This window comes from Ascidia mentula, chromosome 4, assembly GCF_947561715.1.
Source record: "Ascidia mentula chromosome 4, kaAscMent1.1, whole genome shotgun sequence".
Taxonomy (NCBI): Eukaryota; Metazoa; Chordata; class Ascidiacea; order Phlebobranchia; family Ascidiidae; genus Ascidia; species Ascidia mentula.
In genome coordinates, this window is record NC_138569.1 from 17,400,106 (window position 1) to 17,421,869 (window position 21,764).

General features: G+C 41.5%; 2 protein-coding genes across 2 annotated transcripts; both read right to left on the bottom strand.

Annotated features, from left to right (window-relative positions):
- Nucleotides 1-15,049: 15,049 nt before the first annotated feature.
- LOC145898735 (uncharacterized) lies at nucleotides 15,050-17,167 on the bottom strand. The gene is made up of 2 exons (XM_082987318.1): nucleotides 15,469-17,167; nucleotides 15,050-15,343 (listed from the first exon to the last, which is right to left on the bottom strand). The coding sequence occupies exons 1-2, from the start codon at nucleotides 17,122-17,124 to the stop codon at nucleotides 15,182-15,184; spliced, it is 1,818 nt and encodes a 605-aa protein (XP_082843444.1). The 5' UTR covers nucleotides 17,125-17,167; the 3' UTR covers nucleotides 15,050-15,181.
- A 1,202-nt stretch (nucleotides 17,168-18,369) lies between these two features.
- Nucleotides 18,370-21,041, bottom strand: LOC145898209 (uncharacterized). Its single transcript, XM_082986638.1, has one exon. The coding sequence runs from the start codon at nucleotides 20,986-20,988 to the stop codon at nucleotides 18,370-18,372; it is 2,619 nt and encodes an 872-aa protein (XP_082842764.1). The 5' UTR covers nucleotides 20,989-21,041.
- Nucleotides 21,042-21,764: the final 723 nt, after the last annotated feature.

The window sequence follows — 21,764 nt, forward strand, 5'->3', positions numbered from 1 at the left end:
CATCGATTTTAATCGCTTCGATTTGAAAATCTTCCAAGACCTCCGGATAACCAGAAATAAATCGGGTCCGCGTCAGCATTTCTGCCAAGCGCGGGTCTTGCGAGGCCTTGTATTTGGGATCCACGTACTTTAACATCTCACCAATCGGTCTTATCAATTTCGAATCGCTTGAAACTGGATTTTTACTTGCTTGTGGGTGCAAACCATCGGGGCACACGCCGCATGGGGTATAAACATCATAAAACCAATCTTCCACAGAGTTTTCTGGATCGTTAAGGGACGGTATAGAAAGAAACCTGACAATCGTTTCTTTAAGGCCAACCAATATCATTTGGAACAGTACGGCGATCCAAGAAAAGTAATCAATAATCGCATTGTACGTTGGCCACGTCTCAACCCCCCGCTCAAGCAAAATAATGTTTTCAAAGTCAGAATACGGGGTTATTTCCAATTTGGCGAGCGACCCCATGGCGGCCAATGTGTACTTACATGGCGGTGTGCCCATCGTTGTAACACAGAAACCCATCACTTCGTTCATTATGGCGACATAACGCTTCGTTATCCACTGCTGAAGACATTCTATTTGTTCAGTCTTCTGTAGTTTAACTTCATCGTTTATATCCTTGTAATATTTCTCAAACCTTTTCAATGCATGATCCACTTCCGAGCGCAAACAGTCAAGCTGTTCCCTGCAGTGAGCCGTTGGTTTCTCCAAGTCAGCGTTAAGCGTGGCAGCACCTGCTAGTAGCAGTACGTGCTCGTAAAGCCTACGCAAATGGCGCTGTATGTCTGCAGCAATACTGGACTCTCTGCATAGAGCTGCGTTCATAAGCGCTGTTGCTTTAATCAAACACACTTTATTGGGGCTTCTTCGTGTATAAACAAGTCCCATTTGGTGAAAAATTTGCGCACTTATTTCAGGGTCCGTTTCTTTTCCATGTCTGTCACAATGCTTCCGCAAGGTTGCAGCAAGAAAATACTCACAAGCGTTTAAAACAAACTGGTCGCTGTTTAGTTTGGTGGGTGCTGCTCTTTGCCTGCCGAATATACTCTCCGCGGCTATGAAATACTCCGCCTGTCTGTTCCACCCCGCAGGGTTGCCACATTGGCGCCTACGGCGCCAAATTTCCCAAATTTGACTTTTTTTCATTTTGTCTGGTTCGAAAAATTTGGTTTGGCTTATTTTGGCACCTTTCTAGCGTTTTTTTTCTGTTACTTTTGCGTCCGGAAGTTGCCCGGTCACGTTCATGACAATGCGGATTCGCGACTCGCTTCTTACCCGGTTTCTGCCATTTTCGGAAATAACGTCACGCATCACAGCTCAAGCTAGTTCAGAAGCGGTTTCGACGAACTAGGGATGCACCGAAAGTTCGGTTCGCCGAATTTATTCGGCCGAAACTAAGGTTTTCGCAATTATTCGGTTTCGGCCGAATATTTCTGCAAAATTCGGCCGAAACCGAAACTTTTTTACTGCATATAACGCTGATACGCAAATTTTGAAAAGGTTAAAATCATTGTTTTAAACTGTACGAATATGTTCCTTTCATTTGTTGACTTTCACAGAAATGACAAAAAATCAACTTTAAGCAGTTGGTACAGAAGACGAGGTTATTCTTCAAGCGCCAATAAAAGGCTGTATGATAGGATCAGATCTAATCCAGCACATGATTTGTTTAAATTTATTGCGTTTAAAGAGATGGATACCAAAATTAGTTTCGGTTTATTCGGCCGAATTAATTCGGCAACTTTTGCCAAATATTCGGTTTCGGCCGAATATAAAAATAGCTGTTTCGGTGCATCACTACGACGAACTATAGCTTCTTTTTACCAATCAGCTGATCGAAAAATTTGGCGGCAATGTCAAGATAGGTTAGGTTTTCATCACAAATTTGTAATGTACAAAGTTATTTAATTGTTTTTAATTTTGAAGTAAAAGGACTAAATTAATTTAAAAAAAATTCAAAATGTATTTGAAAAAGCGCTGTGAATTGGATATTTGGAAAGAATCGCCTGAAGACGAATGAATGCAAAAGAAAATGATGACAAAATTACTATTTTTATTAAACTAGAGCAAAACTTGTTTTAATAAACATCTTTATAGCCAGGACTGAAGAGTAGGCTATATGCTGTATCTTCTTAGCTACTTCAGACTCTAACACAAAAATGTATTGTTTTCATGAGAAAGTATTTTTGGTTTATTGCGAAGCTTGCCTATGGTCTGTTAATTTTTCATGGTTTAATGGCGAAAGATCTCTCGCGGCCCATTTATGTAAACTAGATTGTTAACTGAAAAACAATTTCGTAAAAATTTACCCAAAATATCTGGAAGCAAAGTTACATTACGCGCCTTTACATGCCTGCCAGTTACATACAGGACACTAATTAAGGTAAAAAATAAAAACTTCTTTCAAAACACCACTCAAAGCAAAATATTGTAAGGATTCTATGTTTGATCGGCTTCGAAGTCTGAAATTGAACGACAACAGATGTTAAAATACTTATAGATTTACTTATAATAATGTCTTTTAACAAAAGAAAAGGTCAGTATGACAGCAACAGAAAATACAATAGCAACTGGCAACAGTAGATTTTACCTAGACCTGTTTGCAAATGCCGCCAGCTTGTATGATGTAACACCGATATCTAATATTCATCTGGCAACATTTGAATACACCATACAGTGAAAAGCTTTTAAAATGACTAAAAGTGCAACCAACTGGATAGGTGAAACTGGTGAAAGTCTTTGCGAAATTTCAATTCCCACGTATTTTGCTGTAAGTTTTGGCTTGGGGTAAGACGACACCACAAAACCAAATATGTGCATGGATTGTGCCGATATTATTAATACCTTCGGAAGGGGAATAACGTTAATTGATTACTAATCAGGATATTTTGACTTGGGGTGCCTAAATGAAAACAAACATAAACAGTTTAAAAAGACAGTTGACGTGCCGAAAACACAAAACATGTTTAAAACAATAATTCTGTTAGTTTACAATGAAGGATTAGGTAATGTCTTATATAAAAAATATCAAATACGTTTAAATGAAAATCCCAGGGATTGTTTAACTGATTTAGCGGCCAAAATAAAAGTCTTGCAATTATCTATTATCATGTCACGCATATGTGTATGTTGTAGGGATTTTAGAATGTACATGGCCGTCTTAAAGTACGTTAGTGCACGTTCTGGCTGTTCAAGGGGCATGAGGATGCAACCGATATTGATGAAACATTGTGCGGCTTTTTGGAGATCTACGTTATCCAGATTTTCAAATCGCAACCGCGACTCTTCTTCGTAATGTAGCAGAGCATTTTGCTGATCGCGCAACCCTCGGTAGGCATCACCAAGCAAACTTTCCACCTTGCATATTTTACGGTTCATGTTGTGCCTGCAGAGCGCATATGCCATTTTGGTCTTTGTGAGTATCCTCACTGCTTCTTCAAATCGCTCCAGCAAGAGAAAGCACTTGCCGATCCACATGTAACATTTGGCCACGTTTGGGTCGTTTTCATACGCTGTTTGAGTTGTCCTTAATGCCAACTCTTGCTGAAAACTGGACAGTGCTTTTTCTTCCATTGACAAAAGCAGATATACTTGACCGACTCTGTGCAGCGTTTTCGCCGCGGAGAAGGTGGTTTCCAATTTGGCACGAACGGCTGGATTTGTGTATCTTTGGAATAATGCGGTTGGAAGTTCAAGCTTTGAAGGAACCCGCAAATAGGTACCGTACTTTTCACTCTCACTTACGTATTTCATGGCTTGCATAGGGTCGCCCTTATCATTGCAGCAACGCATCATGTTTGAAATACAGTTGAGTAAGTCGAGGTGGGGTGGTTCTGTAATTTCTTTGAAGGCATCGTGGGCACGAGTCAAGTATTCCATTGCCGTGTCGTGCATGTGTTTTTTCTGAAAGCACAAACCAATTAAAAATAGGCATTTCGGCGAATATTTGGCCTGCTTTTGGTCAAGATTCAACCATCCAAATTCTTCACACATTTTCAAAGCTTTGTCGTACAGCGATAATGAGTAGTATATGCGGATTTTGTTAATTTGATTTTCCAATCCTTCAACTCCATTACGGCCGACATTTTGTATACTAGCACTTTGAGAAGGCGTCAAACAAAGAGCCATGTTTTGTAGCTCGCAGGCGATTTGAAAATACGCCAACGAAACTTCTTCGCCCATCAAACTGCGCAATGTGGAACTTGATATATCTGAGTCCGGCTTGGCTGCCAACAAATCGTTTTGACTTCTCCACTTTCCGTAGACTCGCAAACGCAGCTCGCAAGCCACTGCAATCGCAAACAAAAGATCAACCTCAAGTTCGTCCACAATAACGATTTTAGATTGGAGTTCTCTAACGATATCGAAAGTCGAAGCTTTGTAGATGCCGTGACACCTTCCAATGACACTAACGAACATTGTGGTACTGCGGTAAACTATTCGTTTGATGTCAACTTTCCTGCTGGACTGTACAGAGATGAGCTTTTTTGCTGTCGAAAACTTGTGCAGGCACTCGTCAAGCATGTCCATCTTCATGGCGTAACTTTCTTCTTTTGCATCGATTTTAATCGCTTCGGCCTGAAAATCTTCCAAGACCTCTGGACAACCAGAAATGAATCGGGTACGCGTCAGCATTTCGGCCAAGCGCGGGTCTTGCGAGGCCTTGTATTTGGGATCTACGTACTTTAACATCTCACCGACCGGTCTTATCAATTTCGAATCGCTTGAAACCGGATTTTTACTTGCTTGTGGGTGCAAACCATCGGGGCACACGCCGCATGGGGTAAAGACATCATAAAACCAATCTTCCACAGAGTTTTCTGGATCGTTAAGGGACGGTATAGAAAGAAACCTGACAATCGTTTCCTTTAAGCCTACTAATATCATTTGGAACAGCACGGAGTTCCAGGTAAAGTAATCAATAATCGCATTGTACGTTGGCCACGTCTCAACACCCCGCTCAAGCAAAATAATATTTTCAAAGTCAGAATACGGGGTTATTTCCAATTTGGCGAGTGACCCCATGGCGACCAATGTGTACCTACATGGCGGTGTGCCCATCGCTTTAACACAAAAACCCATCACTTCGTTCATTATGGCGACATAACGCTTCGTTATCCACTGCTGAAGACATTCCATTTGGTCAGCCTTCTGCAGTTTAACTTCATCGTTCATGTTCTTTTCAATTTTCTCAAACCTTTTCAATGCATGATCCACTTCCGAGCGCAAACCGTCAAGCTGTTTCCTGCAGTGAGCCGTCGGTTTCTCCAAATCAGCGTCGAGCGTGGCAGCACCAGCTAGTAGCAGTACGTGCTCGTAAAGCCTACGCAAATGGCGCTGTATGTCTGCAACAATACTGGACTCTCTACATAGAGCTGCGTTCATAAGTGCTGCTGCTTTAATCAAACACACTTTATCGGGACTTCTTCGTGTATAAACAAGTCCCATTTGGTGAAAAATTTGCGCACTTATTTCAGGATTTGTTTCTTTGCCATGTCTGTCACAATGCTTCCGCAAGGTGCCAGCAAGAAAATACTCACAAGCATTTAAAACAAACTGGTCGTTGTTAAGTTTTGTGGGAGCTGCTCTTTGCCTGCCGAATATATTCTGAACAGCTATGAAATAACCCGCATGTCTACTGTCCCATCCCATTACTTGTTATCAGTGCAACATTTTTTAAAAAGAGCAAAGTGTGAGCACTTACTTGCTCGTTATACTTTATACCAGGAAATTGTCCGCCACACGTTACCGTCATTAATACGGAAGGAACATTTTACGTCGTTTCGCTTGTGTCATCGATTACGCATGAAGCTTACAGTAATTAACACTTACTTGATTTTGCTTGTTTTGAGCTGGATCAACGATTCTTTTTATTGCAGAGTGTTTTATACCTATAAGCACACGGTTTAAAAACTGGATATTTTATTTGTCTTGCACATATAGTTTTTGAAAATTTTGATCGCGATCAAGTTAGGGTGTAACTCAAATGTTTATTGTCTTTTACTATGTGGCACAATTAATTCCATCCTGATTCTAGACTTACCGCTTGTTATTTATCTCGCCATTGCAAAAGACTGTATGCAACGCATTAAAGTTTCATGCAAGGGCATGATTGGCAGGATCGACCCACTGCGCAGGTCCTTACTTGGCGATCACTGCTATCGCATCGAGATCACGAGGTTTACAGGCTTCGCAGCCCAGACATCGCAGCCTGACTGGATCATCCACTATTCACCGAAAAGTGGGAGCGAGATCTGAATTATAGTGTTAGAGATCCCCTACGTATATGTGTAGACTGCCTGGCAAGTTATGCGCTTGCGCACCAGTGTACCTTGGCCACAATATTTCCCGTGAGGCCGCCGAGCTCCTGTAGCTCAGTTGGTAGAGCGTTGGTTCGGATTAGCCCAGGGTCGTATGTTCACACCTCACCAGGAGCTTGATTTTTCAGAACTTCCTCCTAGACAAAGGCACGACACTGTGACGCGTTTACAGACATAGTGCGATGCCAGATGAGAATGTAGCCATGCGCCATACAACAGCATGCCAGCCTCATGAACAGAAATTATTTGAAGGAAATCCTTCTGACTGCAATCTGTTTTTAGTGCTAAAGCAACATGCCGGGTTTTTTGGATCGGGTTCGAACTTTGGAATAAAATAAATTGTCACTCTGCCACAACTTCGCCTCATCTTTTTTTTTAAAGCCTATTTTGTGCTTATTCTGCACTTATTTACAGAAAATTAACTATAATTTGGTTTGAAAAGTGAAAAATATATTTGTTGTTTGATAATTTTGAAAACAATCATTTGAAAGCAGCCCTAACTGTGTCGTGTACCTCTAATATTCTTTATATAAGCATGCAATATTCAAACACATTAAACGGTTAAAAATATTTTTGAAATACTTTTCAACTTAAAGCGCAACAAACAGTCTGGGCAACATCCACTTGTAAAATGGCAGTCCCCAAAGGTTTTTAAAGCATTTTTTTCCGAAGTAACAATAAGATGTTGAAGTAATGAGCTAAACAAATCAACGACATAACAAGTATATTGTTCACCAAGTAAAAGAAACGACGAAAATTTATCAGCAATGTTTTTGCATGGAGCCGATTTCTAACACGTAGAAGCAAGCATAAAAAACTAATTTACAAGTAACGCCTACAAAGAACAAACATGGATAAATTGGTTGCTGTACATTCTCTTGAAAAAAAATAAAGTTGTTGATGGTTTAGTCTGTCTAAAAAGCATTTTCACTTGGGAGACAGAAAGTTGAACACCTGATAAACGTTTGTGATATGTGCCTGCTGCAAAGAGTCCAAATAAAATGAAAAACATCAAGCAGTGAAACTTTCACGAATAATGGACGGAACATGAAATGTCATGATTAACGTCGGTTTATTTGAAGTCTACATTGTGAGGGTGTTTTATAGATACCTTAATAAAACTCTCGCTCGTATTTTTCTTCGTGATGCGCAGAAGTGTTTGCTGTTAAACACGTTAGTTTCGTGTAACTGACAGTTGCAAGGATTCCTTGTGTACTTCAGCAACCATAATAAACTTCTTACAATCATTTTTCATCCAGATGCGCATTGATGTTTCTTGTAAAGAATTTAGTATGTCCGCGGCTGTGTTTAGATACAGAAGGGCGATTTCTGGCTGATCACTGCGAATGTGCAGGCATCCGATATCGATGAAACAACGAGCGGCTTTTTCGAGATCTACGTCATCGGGATTTTCAAATCGCAACCGCGACTCTTCTTCGTAATGTAGCAGAGCATTTTCCTGCTCGCCCAAACCAAGGTAGGCATCGCCAAGCAAATTTTCGACCTTGCATATTTTATGCTCCATGTTGGAACCGCAGAGCGCATACATCGTTTTAGCATTAGTGAGAACCAACACCGCTTCTTCGTACCTTTTTTGAAAGAGAAAGCACTTGCCGATCCACTTGTGACATTTGGCCACGTTTGGGTCGTTTTCATATGCGGTTTGATCTTTTCGCAATGTCAGCTCTTGTTGAAAACACGACAACGCTTGTTCTATCATACCCAAATTGAAATACATCTGGCCAGCGCATTGGAGTCGCTTTGCCTCAGCGAAGATAGTTTCTAAATTGGCTCTAGGTTTCGAAATTTTGTATACTGGACACAAGGGAGCTGAAAGTTCAAGATTGGTAAGAGAGTGTGATTCAACAGATATACCGTACTCTTCAATTTCAGCATTGTATTTCAATGCTTGCAAAAGGTCGCCCATATCGCTACAGCAACGCATCATGTGCATGATGCATAGAAGCATGTCGCGGTGCGGTGGTTCTGTGATTTCTTTAAAAGCATCGTGGGCACGAATCAAGTACTCCATTGCCGTTTTGTGCATTTGCTTTTTGTAGAAGCAAACACCAACTAAATACAAACATTTTGGCAAAATTTTTTTCTGCTTTTGCTTAAGATCCAGCCAGCCAAATTCCTCACACATTTCCAATGCTTTATCGTACAGCGACAATGAGTAGCTTATGTGGACGGTGTTAATTTGAGTTTCCAAATTGTCACATTCGCGATTGGTGGCGTTTTGGGTACTAGCGCTTGGAGAAGAGGACAAACAAAGAGCCATGTTTTGTAGCTCGCAGGCGATTTGAAAATATGACAACGACACTTCTTCGCCCATCAAACTGCGCAACGTGGAACTCGTTATATCCGAGTTAGGCTTTGGTTCCAGCATATCGTTTTGACTTCTCCACTTTCCGTAAACTCGCAAACGAAGCTCGCAAGCCACTGCAATCGCAAACAGAAAATAAATCTCAAATTTGTTCGAAATCACATTTAGGCTCCGGAGTTCTTTAACGATATCGAATGTCGAAGATTTGTAGATGCCGTGACACCTTCCAAGGATGCTAACGAACATTGTGGTACTGCGGTAAACTATTCGTTTAATGTCAACTTCCCTACTAGTCTGCACATCGGTAAATCTCTTTGTTATCGCAAATTTGCGCAGGCACTCGTCAAGCATGTCCATCTTCACGGCGAAACTCTCTTCGTTTGCATCGATTTCAATTGCTTTGGCTTGAAAATCTTCCAAGACCTCTGGATAACCAGAAATAAATCGGGTACGTGTCAGCATTTCGGCCAAGCGCGGGTCTTGCGAGGCCTTGTTTTGGGGATCCACGTACTTTAACATCTCACCGACCGGTCTTATCAATTTCGAATCGCTTGAAACTGGATTTTTACTTGCTTGTGGGTGCAAACCATCGGGGCACACACCGCAAGGGGTATAAACATCATAAAACCAATCTTCCACAGAGCTTTCTGGATCGTTAAGGGACGGTATAGAAAGAAACCTGACAATCGTTTCCTTTAAACCTACTAATATCATTTGGAACAGCACAGAGTTCCAAGAAAAGTAATCAATAATCGCATTGTACGTTGGCCATGTCTCTACACCCCGCTCAAGCAAAATAATGTTTTCAAAGTCAGAATACGGGGTTATTTCCAGTTTAGCGAGCGACCCCATGGCGACCAATGTGTACTTACATGGCGGTGTGCCCATCGCTTTAACACAAAAACCCATCACTTCGTTCATTATGGCGACATAACGCTTCGTTATCCACTGCTGAAGACATTCTATTTCGTCAGCCTTCTGTAGTTTAACTTCATCGTTTATATCCTTGTGAGTTTGCTCAAAACTTTTCAACGCATGATCCACTTCCGAGCGCAAACAGTCAAGCTGTTCCCTGCAGTGAGCCGTCGGTTTCTCCAAGTCAGCGTTAAGCGTGGCAGCACCAGCTAGTAGCAGTTCGTGCTCGTAAAGCCTACGCAAATCCTGCTGTATGTCTGTAACAATACTGGACTCTCTGCATAGAGCTGCGTTCATAAGTGCTGCTGCCTTTATCAAACACACCTTGTCGGGACTTCTTCGTGTATAGACAAGTCCCATTTGGTGAAAAATTTGCGCACTTATTTCAGGATTTGTTTCTTTTCCATGTCTGTCACAATACTTCCGCAAGGTACCAGCAAGAAAATACTCACAAGCGTTTAAAACAAACTGGTCGTTGTTAAGTTTTGTTGGTGCTGTTCTGTGCTTGCCAAATATGCTTTGCACAGCTATGAAGTACTCTGACTGTCGGTACGACCCCATGTTTTGTTACATGTTACAAAAGCCAAAATAAATGCTCGTGCAGCAATCGCATCTATTACATCACTTCCTCAGCGCATTTATCTGCACAAGTTACTGTTTACCATGAAATTGTCTGGCGCACCTTAACCTCATAAGAGCGGAAGGATTATTATGCGGTTGCTTTTGTTGTGATTGATATCGCAACGTAATGTATTTGCTGTTTTTGATTTAATCATTTTTGTATTTGCAGCCTCTAAAGCCACGTTTTCCGAAGCTCGTCACGCTTAAATGTGTAACATTGCCAGCTAAACTTATTCTCCAGATATAAAAAAACGAATTTTAAAAAGGTGCAAACAATTAATCACCTGCAAACTGTATTTGCGTAGGTTTGAAACATATCACCTATGATTAGCAGTTAGACCCGAGATTAGACTACTGTAAAGCAGGTGCAATTATTTCACCAATAATTTGCTTCGTAAATGGACAGACGAAAACATGGCACCGTACGAACCACAGCAGGGGATCGGCCATACCACAGCGTGGCAAACAGAACTCCAAACGCAAATCGCGTTAAGAATTCTTGTTAACTTCCTTATTTTCTGTTGGATATACAGACATTGAAACTTATTTTCATTCTCTGTTTATCGCGGCGATGTGATTGATATTGCTTTTGTGGGTTAATGAGCTTGATGCGTACAACTTTCTTCTAATCCGTTGCGCCATCCAGAATTGCATGTATCTTATTTCATCTTGTCGTGGCCTCAAGCCAAACCCAAGCTCTGCAAGTCTACACTGTTTTTTCACCAACAATTTCGTTCCCTTTGCTGTTTGTGAAATATATGAATCCCAACATCCAACACAGCAGTAATCGACCTGATAAATATATGACAACGGCAATTTTCAGATACATGTTTTCGCTTCCTTTAAACTGTTTCCCTTGTCAAATCTTATGCCAAACTGCATTATTGAAAGACCGAACGTAATATTTGTTTAGCATTTTTAGGTATCACACAAAAATGGCAATTGTGTTCCAATAAACAAGAATGCTGATATATCACAATAAACAATTACAACAAGTTTTACAAAAAATATCAAATACATCAAAATGAATATTCCAGGGATTGTTTAACTGTTTCAGCGGCCTTAATAAAAGTCCCACAAATTTCTATCATCATGTCACGCACAGGTAATGGCTGCAAGGATTTTAGAATGTCCATGGCCTTGTTTAAGTACGTTAGTGCTAGTTCCAGCTGTTCAAGCCGCATGAGGATGCAGCCGATATTGATGAAACATTGTGAGGCTTTTTGGAGATCAACATCATCAGGATTTTCAGATCGCAACCGCGACTCCTCTTGGTAATGTATCAGGGAATTTTCCTGGTCGCCCAAACCAAGGTAGGCATCACCAAGCAAATTTTCCACCTTGCATATTTTACGGTCCATGTTGTGCCTACAGAGACCGAATACTTGTTTAGCGTTTGTGAGTGCTTGAACTGCTTCTTCGCATCGCTTCTGTAAGAGAAAGCACTTGCCGATCCACATGTAACATTTGGCCACGTTTGGGTCGTTTTCATATGCGGTTTGATTTTTCCGCAATGCCAGCTCTTGCTGAAAACACGACAGTGCTTGTTCTTCCATCGACGACAGAAGATACAATTGGCCGACGAAGTGCAGCCTCTTCGCCGAGGCAAAAGCGGTTTCCAATTTGCTCGTAGGTGATGAAATCGTCCATCTTGAAAACAATGGAGTTGGAAGCTCGATTTTGGTTAGAGAGAAAGGTTCAGGAGAGGAGTTGTACGTTTCAAATTCAGCCGCGTAAGCTAAGGCTTGCACAGGATCGCCTTTATCATTGCAGCAACGCATCATGTTGATAATACAATTCAGCAGGTCATGGTGTGGTGGCTTAGTAATTTCTTCAAAAACATCATGTGCACGAGTCAAGTACTTCATGGCCTCATCGTTCTTGTGTTTTTTATAGCAGCATACACCAACCAAAAAATGGCATTTTGGCGAATATTTGGCCTGCTTTTGGTCAAGATTCAACCATCCAAATTCTTCACACATTTCCAATGCTCTATCGTACAGAGATAATGAGTAGTATATGCGGACTTTGTTAAGTTGGTTTTCCAAACTGTCATCTACATCAAGGCCTGCGTTTCGTACGATGGCGCTCGAGGAAGTAGACAAACAAACAGCCATGTTTTGCAGCTCGCAGGCGATTTGAAAATATGACAATGACACTTCTTCGCCCATCAAACTGCGCAACGTGGAACTCGTTATATCCGAGTTAAGCTTTGGTTCCAGCATATCGTTTTGACATCTCCACTTTCCGTAAACTCGCAAACGCAGCTCGCAGGCCATTGCAATCGCAAACAAAAGATCAACCTCAAGTTCGTCTGAAATCGCTTTGATTTTGCGGAGTTCTCTAACGATATCGAATGTCGAAGCTTTGTAGATGCCGTGACACCTTCCAATGACGCTAACGAACATTGTGGTACTGCGGTAAACTATTCGTTTGATGTCAACTTTCCTGCTGGACTGTACAGAGATGAGCTTTTTTGCTGTCGAAAACTTGTGCAGGCACTCGTTAAGCATGTCCATCTTCATGGCGTAACTCCCTTCTTTTGCATCGATTTTAATCGCTTCGGCTTGAAAATCTTTCAAGACCTCTGGATAACCAGAAATGAATCGGGTACGCGTCAGCATTTCTGCCAAGCGCGGGTCTTGTGAGGCCTTGTATTTGGGATCCACGTACTTTAACATCTCACCGACCGGTCTTATCAATTTCGAATCGCTTGAAACTGGATTTTTACTTGCTTGTGGGTGCAAACCATCGGGGCACACACCGCAAGGGGTATAAACATCATAAAACCAATCTTCCACAGAGTTTTCTGGATCGTTAAGGGACGGTATAGAAAGAAACCTGACAATCGTTTCCTTTAAGCCAACCAATATCATTTGAAACAGCACGGCGATCCAAGAAAAGTAATCAATAATTGCATTGTACGTTGACCACGTCTCAACCCCCCGCTCAATCAAAATTATGTTTTCAAAGTCAGAATACGGGGTTATTTCCAATTTGGCGAGCGACCCCATGGCGACCAATGTGTACTTACATGGCGGTGTGCCCATCGCTTCAACACAGAAACCCATCAAGTCGTTCATTATGGCGACATAACGCTTCGTTATCCACTGCTGAAGACATTCTATTTGGTCAGCCTTCTGTAGTTTAACTTTATCGTTTATATCCTTGTGAGTTTGCTCAAAACTTTTCAATGTAAGATCCACTTTCGAGCGCAAACCGTCAAGCTGTTTCCTGCAGTGAGCCGTCGGTTTCTCCAAGTCAGCGTTAACCGTGACAGCACCAGCTAGTAGCAGTACGTGCTCGTAAAGCCTACGCAAATCCTGCTGTATGTCTGTAACAATACTGGACTCTCTGCATAGAGCTGCGTTCATGAGCGCTGTTGCTTTAATCAAACACAACTTATCGGGACTTCTTCGTCTGTAAACAAGTCCCATTTGGTGAAAAATTTGCGCACTAATTTCAGGGTTTGTTTCTTTTCCATGTCTGTCACAATGCTTCCGCAAGGTACCAGCAAGAAAATACTCACAAGCGTTTAAAACAAACTGGTCGTTGTTTAGTTTTGTAGGTGCTGTTCTGTGCTTGCCGAATATACTCTGAACAGCTATGAAGTACTCCGCCTGTCTGTTCCAACCCATGACGTTTTTAACAGTACCAAAACTTGAATGCTTTTTTAATACCTCACAATTGTATACACAAGTCTCGGCTTATCACGCAATTAACATCACCGTTTGCAATGCGGAAGGAAAACATTTCCGTGGGTGTGCTTATACCTGCCATCATTCATTGCGTCGATTAAGCCATAAAGGTAACACGTAATTTTCGTTCATTCCATTTTTTCGGTCGATTGCAGTTGTCAGGATTGTCGATGTGGGCGTGAATGCGAAACAACGCAATATTATAACGGTACATGCTTGTGAGGCAAAATGTCGGATTTGCAGGAAAAGGAAAGGTGAGATTAGAAATAAAAACCTTTTCAAAAGGTTCACGTCATGAATTTTTGCAATTTTTTGATTTCACAAACTCTTTGCCACGGTCACATTTCCGCTTGCCTTCAATGCAAGCATAGGAAGTTTTTATTTTTAATTATGAATCCACACATCCCACACAACAGTAATCGGCGTGATAAATGAATAACAATGGCAAATTTCAGATAAATGTTTTCACTTTCTTTAAACAGTTTCTATTGGCAGAAAATCTTATGGCAGACTATATTGTTTGAAAACCGCACGTAATATTTGTTTTGCATTTCTGGGTATTACACAAAAATGGCAGTTGTGTTCCAAGCAACAGTGAAGCACGAATAAGTTCGGATGCATGCAACAACATTAGTCAATCTTGTCTAAAAGAAACGAAATCCTTAATTACAGCACAGTGGAAAGTTTTGACTACAGATATGGAACATCTAACGAACGTTAAGGTTTATGAGTAAGTTTGAAGATATGTTTGCCGATTACGAAAACTTCCAAACAAGTTTGAAACGTCAAAGGTGGTCTTTTTACAATAAACAAACATTAAATTAATTCTCAAACGCGAGGATTTCATTCTTTCAATTGTTTCAAAGTGACCTTGACAAAGCACTGGCACACTTCCTTTATCGTTATACGGAGTGGTGTTAGCGGTAAAGAATCTAAAATGTCTGCGGCCGTGTTCAAGTACAAAAGGGCGATTTCTGTACTTTTACTATACGTGTGCAAACAGCCAATATTGAAGAAACATTGTGAGGCTTTTTGAAGATCTACGTCATCGGGATTTTCAAATCGCAGTCGCGACTCTTCTTCGTAATGTAACAGAGCATTTTGCTGATCGCCCAAGCCAAGGTAGGCGTTGCCAAGCAAACATTCCACTTTGCATATTTTACGGTCCATGTTGTGCCTGCAGAGGCCGAATACTTTTATAGCGTTTGTGAGTGCTTGAACTGCTTCTTCGCATCGCTTCTGTAACAGAAGGCACTTGCCGATCCACATGTAACATTTGGCCACGTTTGGGTCGTTTTCATATGCGGTTTGATCTTTCCGCAATGCAAGCTCTTGCTGAAAACACGACAGTGCTTGTTCTTCCGTTGACGCGAGGAGATACAATTGGCCGACGTAATGCAGCCTCTTCGCCGCGGCAAAGGCGGTTTCCACATTGGCGCTGGTCGATGGAATCGTATATCTTAGAAACAATGTGGCTGAAAGTTCAAGATTTGAAGGTACCCGCAAATAGGTACCATACGTTTTAATCTCACTCGCGTATTTTATGGCTTGCGCAGGATCGCCTTTATCATTGCAGCAACTCACCATGCTCGAAATACAGTTGAGCAGATCATGATGCGGTGGCTCAGTGATTTCTATGAAATCATCGTGGGCGCGAATCAAGTACTCCATCGCAGTTTCGTGCATGTGTTTTTTGAAAAAGCACACACCAACTAAAAACAGGCATTTCGGCGAAACACTTTTCGACTCCTGTTTAAGATCCAGCCAGCCAAATGTTCTGCACATTTCCAATGCTTTGTCGTACAGAGATAATGAGTAGTATATGCGGACTTTGTTGATTTGAATTTCCAAACTGTCGCCTTCGCGATTGGTAGCGTTTTTGGCGTTATCGCTTGAGGAAGAGGACAAGCAGAAAGCCATGTTTTGTAAGTCGCAGGCAATTTGAAAATATGCCAATGACACTTCTTCGCCCATCAAGCTGCGCAACGTGGAACTTGATATATCCGAGTCCGGCTTTGCTGCCAACAAATCGTTTTGACTTCTCCATTTTCCGTAGACTCGCAAACGCAGCTCGCAAGCCACTGAAATCGCAAACAGAAGATCAACCTCAAGTTCGTCTGAAATCGCTTTGATTTTTCGGAGTTTTTTTACGATGTCGAAAGTCGAAGCTTTGTAGATGCCGCGACACCTTCCAATGACACTAACGAACATTGTAGTACTGCGGTAAACTATTCGTTTGATGTCAACTTTCCTGCTAGTCTGTACATAGATGAGCTTTTTTGCTGTCGAAAACTTGTGCAGGCACTCGTCAAGCATGTCCATCTTCATGGCGTAACTTTCTTCGTTTGCATCGATTTTAATCGCTTCGGCTTGAAAATCTTCCAAGACCTCTGGACAACCAGAAATAAATCGGGTACGTGTCAACATTTCTGCCAAGCGTGGGTCTTGCGAGGCCTTGTATTTGGGATCCACGTACTTTAACATCTCACCGACCGGTCTTATCAATTTCGAATCGCTTGAAACCGGATTTTTACTTGCTTGTGGATGCAAACCATCGGGACATACACCGCATGGGGTATAAACATCATAAAACCAATCTTCCACAGAGTTTTCTGGATCGTTAAGGGACGGTATAGAAAGAAACCTGACAATCGTTTCCTTTAAGCCAACCAATATCATTTGAAACAGCACGGCGATCCAGGTAAAGTAATCAATAATCGCATTGTACGTTGGCCACGTCTCAACACCCCGCTCAAGCAAAATAATGTTTTCAAAGTCAGAAAACGGAGTTATTTCCAATTTGGCGAGTGACCCCATGGCGGCCAATGTGTACTTACATGGCGGTGTGCCCATCGCTTCAACACAGAAACCCATCAAGTCGTTCATTATGGCGACATAACGCTTCGTTATCCACTGCTGAAGACATTCTATTTGGTCAGCCTTCTGTAGTTTAACTTCATCGTTTATATCCTTGTGAGTTTGCTCAAAACTTTTCAATGCAAGGTCCACTTCCGAGCGCAAACCGTCAAGCTGTTCCCTGCAGTAAGCCGTCTGCTTCTCCAAGTCAGCATTGAGTAAGACACCACCTGCTAGTAGCAGTACGTGCTGGTAGAGCCTACGCAAATCGCGCTGTATGTCAGCAACAATACTGGACTCTCTGCATAGAGCTGCGTTCATAAGTGCTGCTGTCTTTATCAAACACACCTTGTCGGGACTTCTTCGTGTATAGACGAATCCCATTTGGTGAAAAATTTGCGCACTTATTTCAGGGTTTGTTTCTTTTCCATGTCTGTCACAATGCTTCCGCAAGGTACCAGCAAGAAAATACTCACAAGCGTTGAAAACAAACTGGTCGTTGTTAAGTTTTGTTGGTGCTGTTCTGTGCTTGCCAAATATGCTTTGCACAGCTATGAAGTACTCTGACTGTCGGTACGACCCCATGTTTTGTTACATGTTACAAAAGCCAAAATAAATGCTCGTGCAGCAATCATCTATTACATCACTTCCTCAGCGCATTTATCTGCACAAGTTACTGTTTACCATGAAATTGCCTGGCGCACCTTAACGTCATGTGATTGATATCGCAACGTAATGTATTTGCTGTTTTTGATTTATGCATTTTTGTATTTGCAGCCTCTAAAGCCACGTTTTCCAAAGCTCGTCACGCTTAAATGTGTAACATTGCCAGCTAAACTTGTTCTCCAGATATATAAAAAACGAATTTTAAAAAGGTGCAAACAATTAATCACATGCAAACTGTATTTGCGTAGGTTTGAAACATATCACCTATGATCAGCAGTTAGACCCGAGATTAGACTATTGTAAAGCAGGTGCAATTATTTCACCAATAATTTGCTTTGTAAGTGGACAGACGAAAACATGGCACCTTACGAACCACAGCAGGGGATCGGCCATACCACAGCGTGGCAAACAGAACTCCAAACGCAAATCGCGTTAAGAATTCTTGTTACACTTCCTTATTTTCTGTTGGATATACAGACATTGAAACTTATTTTCATTCTCTGTTTATCGCGTCGATGTGATTTATATTGCTTTTGTGGGTTAATGAGCTTGATGCGTACAACTTTCTTTTAATCCGTTGCGCCATCCAGAATTGCATGTATCTTATTTCATCTTGTCGTGGCCGCACGCCAAACCCAAACTCTGCAAGTCTATAGTATTTTTCCACCAACAATTTCGTTCCCTTTGCTGTTTGTGAAATATATGAATCCCAACATCCAACACAGCAGTAATCGACCTGATAAATATATGACAATGGCAATTTTCAGATACATGTTTTCGCTTCCTTTAAACTGTTTCCCTCGTCAAATCTTATGCCAAACTGCATTATTGGAAGACCGAACGTAATATTTGTTTAGCATTTTTAGGTATCACACAAAAATGGCAATTGTGTTCCAACAAACAATAATGCTGATATATCACAATAAACAATTACAACAAGTTTTATAAAAAATATCAAATACATCAAAATGAATATTCCAGGGATTGTTTAACTGTTTCAGCGGCCTTAATAAAAGTCCCACAAATTTCTATCATCATGTTACGCACAGGTAATGGCTGCAAGGATTTTAGAATGTCCATGGCCTTGTTTAAGTACGTTAGTGCTAGTTCCAGCTGTTCAAGCCGCATGAGGATGCAGCCGATATTGATGAAACATTGTGAGGCTTTTTGGAGATCAACATCATCAGGATTTTCAGATCGCAACCGCGACTCCTCTTGGTAATGTATCAGGGAATTTTCCTGGTCGCCCAAACCAAGGTAGGCATCACCAAGCAAATTTTCCACCTTGCATATTTTACGGTCCATGTTGTGCCTACAGAGACCGAATACTTGTTTAGCGTTTGTGAGTGCTTGAACTGCTTCTTCGCATCTCTTCTGCAAGAGAAGGGACTTGCCGATCCACATGTAACATTTGGCCACGTTTGGGTCGTTTTCATATGCGGTGTGATTTTTCCGCAATGCCAGCTCTTGCTGAAAACACGACAGTGCTTGTTCTTCCATCGACGACAGAAGATACAATTGGCCGACTCTGTGCAGCCTCTTCGCCGAGGCAAAAGCGGTTTCCAATTTGCTTGTAGGTGATGAAATCGTCCATTTTGAAAACAATGGAGTTGGAAGTTCGATTTTGGTTAGAGAGAAAGGTTCAGGAGAGGAGTTGTACGTTTCAAATTCAGCTGCGTAAGCTAAAGCTTGCACAGGATCGCCTTTATCATTGCAGCAACGCATCATGTTGATAATACAATTCAGCAGGTCATGGTGTGGTGGCTTAGTAATTTCTTCAAAAACATCATGTGCACGAGTCAAGTACTTCATGGCCTCATCGTTCTTGTGTTTTTTATAGCAGCATACACCAACCAAAAAATGGCATTTCGGCGAATATTTGGCCTGCTTTTGGTCAAGATTCAACCATCCAAATTTTTCACACATTTCCAAAGCTCTATCGTACAGAGATAATGAGTAGTATATGCGGACTTTGTTAAGTTGGTTTTCCAAACTGTCATCTTTATCAAGGCCGACGTTTCGTACGATGGCGCTTGGGGAAGAGGACAAACAAAGAGCCATGTTTTGTAGCTCGCAGGCGATTTGAAAATATGACAATGACACTTCTTCGCCCATCAAACTGCGCAAGGTGGAACTCGTTATATCCGAGTTAAGCTTTGGTTCCAGCATATCGTTTTGACATCTCCACTTTCCGTAAACTCGCAAACGCAGCTCGCAGGCCATTGCAATCGCAAACAAAAGATCAACCTCAAGTTCGTCTGAAATCGCTTTGATTTTGCGGAGTTCTCTAACGATATCGAATGTCGAAGCTTTGTAGATGCCGTGACACCTTCCAATGACGCTAACGAACATTGTGGTACTGCGGTAAACTATTCGTTTGATGTCAACTTTCCTGCTTGACTGTACAGAGATGAGCTTTTTTGCTGTCGAAAACTTGTGCAGGCACTCGTTAAGCATGTCCATCTTCATGGCGTAACTCTCTTCTTTTGCATCGATTTTAATCGCTTCGGCTTGAAAATCTTTTAAGACCTCTGGATAACCAGAAATGAATCGGGTACGCGTCAGCATTTCTGCCAAGCGCGGGTCTTGTGAGGCCTTGTATTTGGGATCCACGTACTTTAACATCTCACCGACCGGTCTTATCAATTTCGAATCGCTTGAAACTGGATTTTTACTTGCTTGTGGGTGCAAACCATCGGGGCACACACCGCAAGGGGTATAAACATCATAAAACCAATCTTCCACAGAGTTTTCTGGATCGTTAAGGGACGGTATAGAAAGAAACCTGACAATCGTTTCCTTTAAGCCAACCAATATCATTTGGAACAGCACGGCGATCCAAGAAAAGTAATCAATAATTGCATTGTACGTTGGCCACGTCTCAACACCCCGCTCAAGCAAAATTATGTTTTCAAAGTCAGAATACGGGGTTATTTCCAATTTGGCGAGCGACCCCATGGCGACCAATGTGTACTTACATGGCGGTGTGCCCATCGCTTCAACACAGAAACCCATCAAGTCGTTCATTATGGCGACATAACGCTTCGTTATCCACTGCTGAAGACATTCTATTTGGTCAGCCTTCTGTAGTTTAACTTTATCGTTTATATCCTTGTGAGTTTGCCCAAAACTTTTCAATGTAAGATCCACTTTCGAGCGCAAACCGTCAAGCTGTTTCCTGCAGTGAGCCGTCGGTTTCTCCAAGTCAGCGTTAAGCGTGACAGCACCAGCTAGTAGCAGTACGTGCTCGTAAAGCCTACGCAAATCCTGCTGTATGTCTGTAAAAATACTGGACTCTCTGCATAGAGCTGCGTTCATGAGCGCTGTTGCTTTAATCAAACACAACTTATCGGGACTTCTTCGTCTGTAAACAAGTCCCATTTGGTGAAAAATTTGCGCACTAATTTCAGGGTTTGTTTCTTTTCCATGTCTGTCACAATACTTCCGCAAGGTACCAGCAAGAAAATACTCACAAGCGTTTAAAACAAACTGGTCGTTGTTTAGTTTTGTGGGTGCTGTTCTGTGCTTGCCGAATATACTCTGAACAGCTATGAAGTACTCCGCCTGTCTGTTCCAACCCATGACGTTTTTAACAGTACCAAAACTTGAATGCTTTTTTAATACCTCACAATTGTATACACAAGTCTCGGCTTATCACGCAATTAACATCACCGTTTGCAATGCGGAAGGAAAACATTTCCGTGGGTGTGCTTATACCTGCCATCATTCATTGCGTCGATTAAGCCATAAAGGTAACACGTAATTTTCGTTCATTCCATTTTTTCGGTCGATTGCAGTTGTCAGGATTGTCGATGTGGGCGTGAATGCGAAACATGGCAATATTATAACGGTACATGCTTGTGAGGCAAAATGTCGGATTTGCAGGAAAAGGAAAGGTGAGATTAGAAATAAAAACCTTTCCAAAAGGTTCACGTCATGAATTTTTGCAATTTTTTGATTTCACACACTCTTTGCCACGGTCACATTTCCGCTTTCCTTCAATGCAAACATAGGAAGTTTTTATTTTTAATTATGAATCCACACATCCCACACGGCAGTAATCGGCGTGATAAATGGATAACAATGGCAAATTTCAGATAAATGTTTTCACTTTCTTTAAACAGTTTCTATTGGCAGAAAATCTTATGCCAGACTATATTGTTTGAAAACCGCACGTAATATTTGTTTTGCATTTCTGGGTATTACACAAAAATGGCAGTTGTGTTCCAAGCAACAGTGAAGCACGAATAAGTTCGGATGCATGCAACAACATTAGTCAATCTTGTCTAAAAGAAACGAAATCCTTAATTACAGCACAGTGGAAAGTTTTGACTACAGATATGGAACATCTAACGAAC

Coding starts and splice junctions, on each gene's coding strand:
- LOC145898735 (XM_082987318.1), bottom strand. CDS start 17,124: ATGGGATTCGTCTATACACGAAGAAGTCCCGACAAGGTGTGTTTGATA. Junction 15,344..15,468: donor TCAACTGTATTTCGAGCATG/GTGAGTTGCTGC, acceptor ATTGTTTCTAAG/ATATACGATTCCATCGACCA.
- LOC145898209 (XM_082986638.1), bottom strand. CDS start 20,988: ATGGGTTGGAACAGACAGGCGGAGTACTTCATAGCTGTTCAGAGTATA.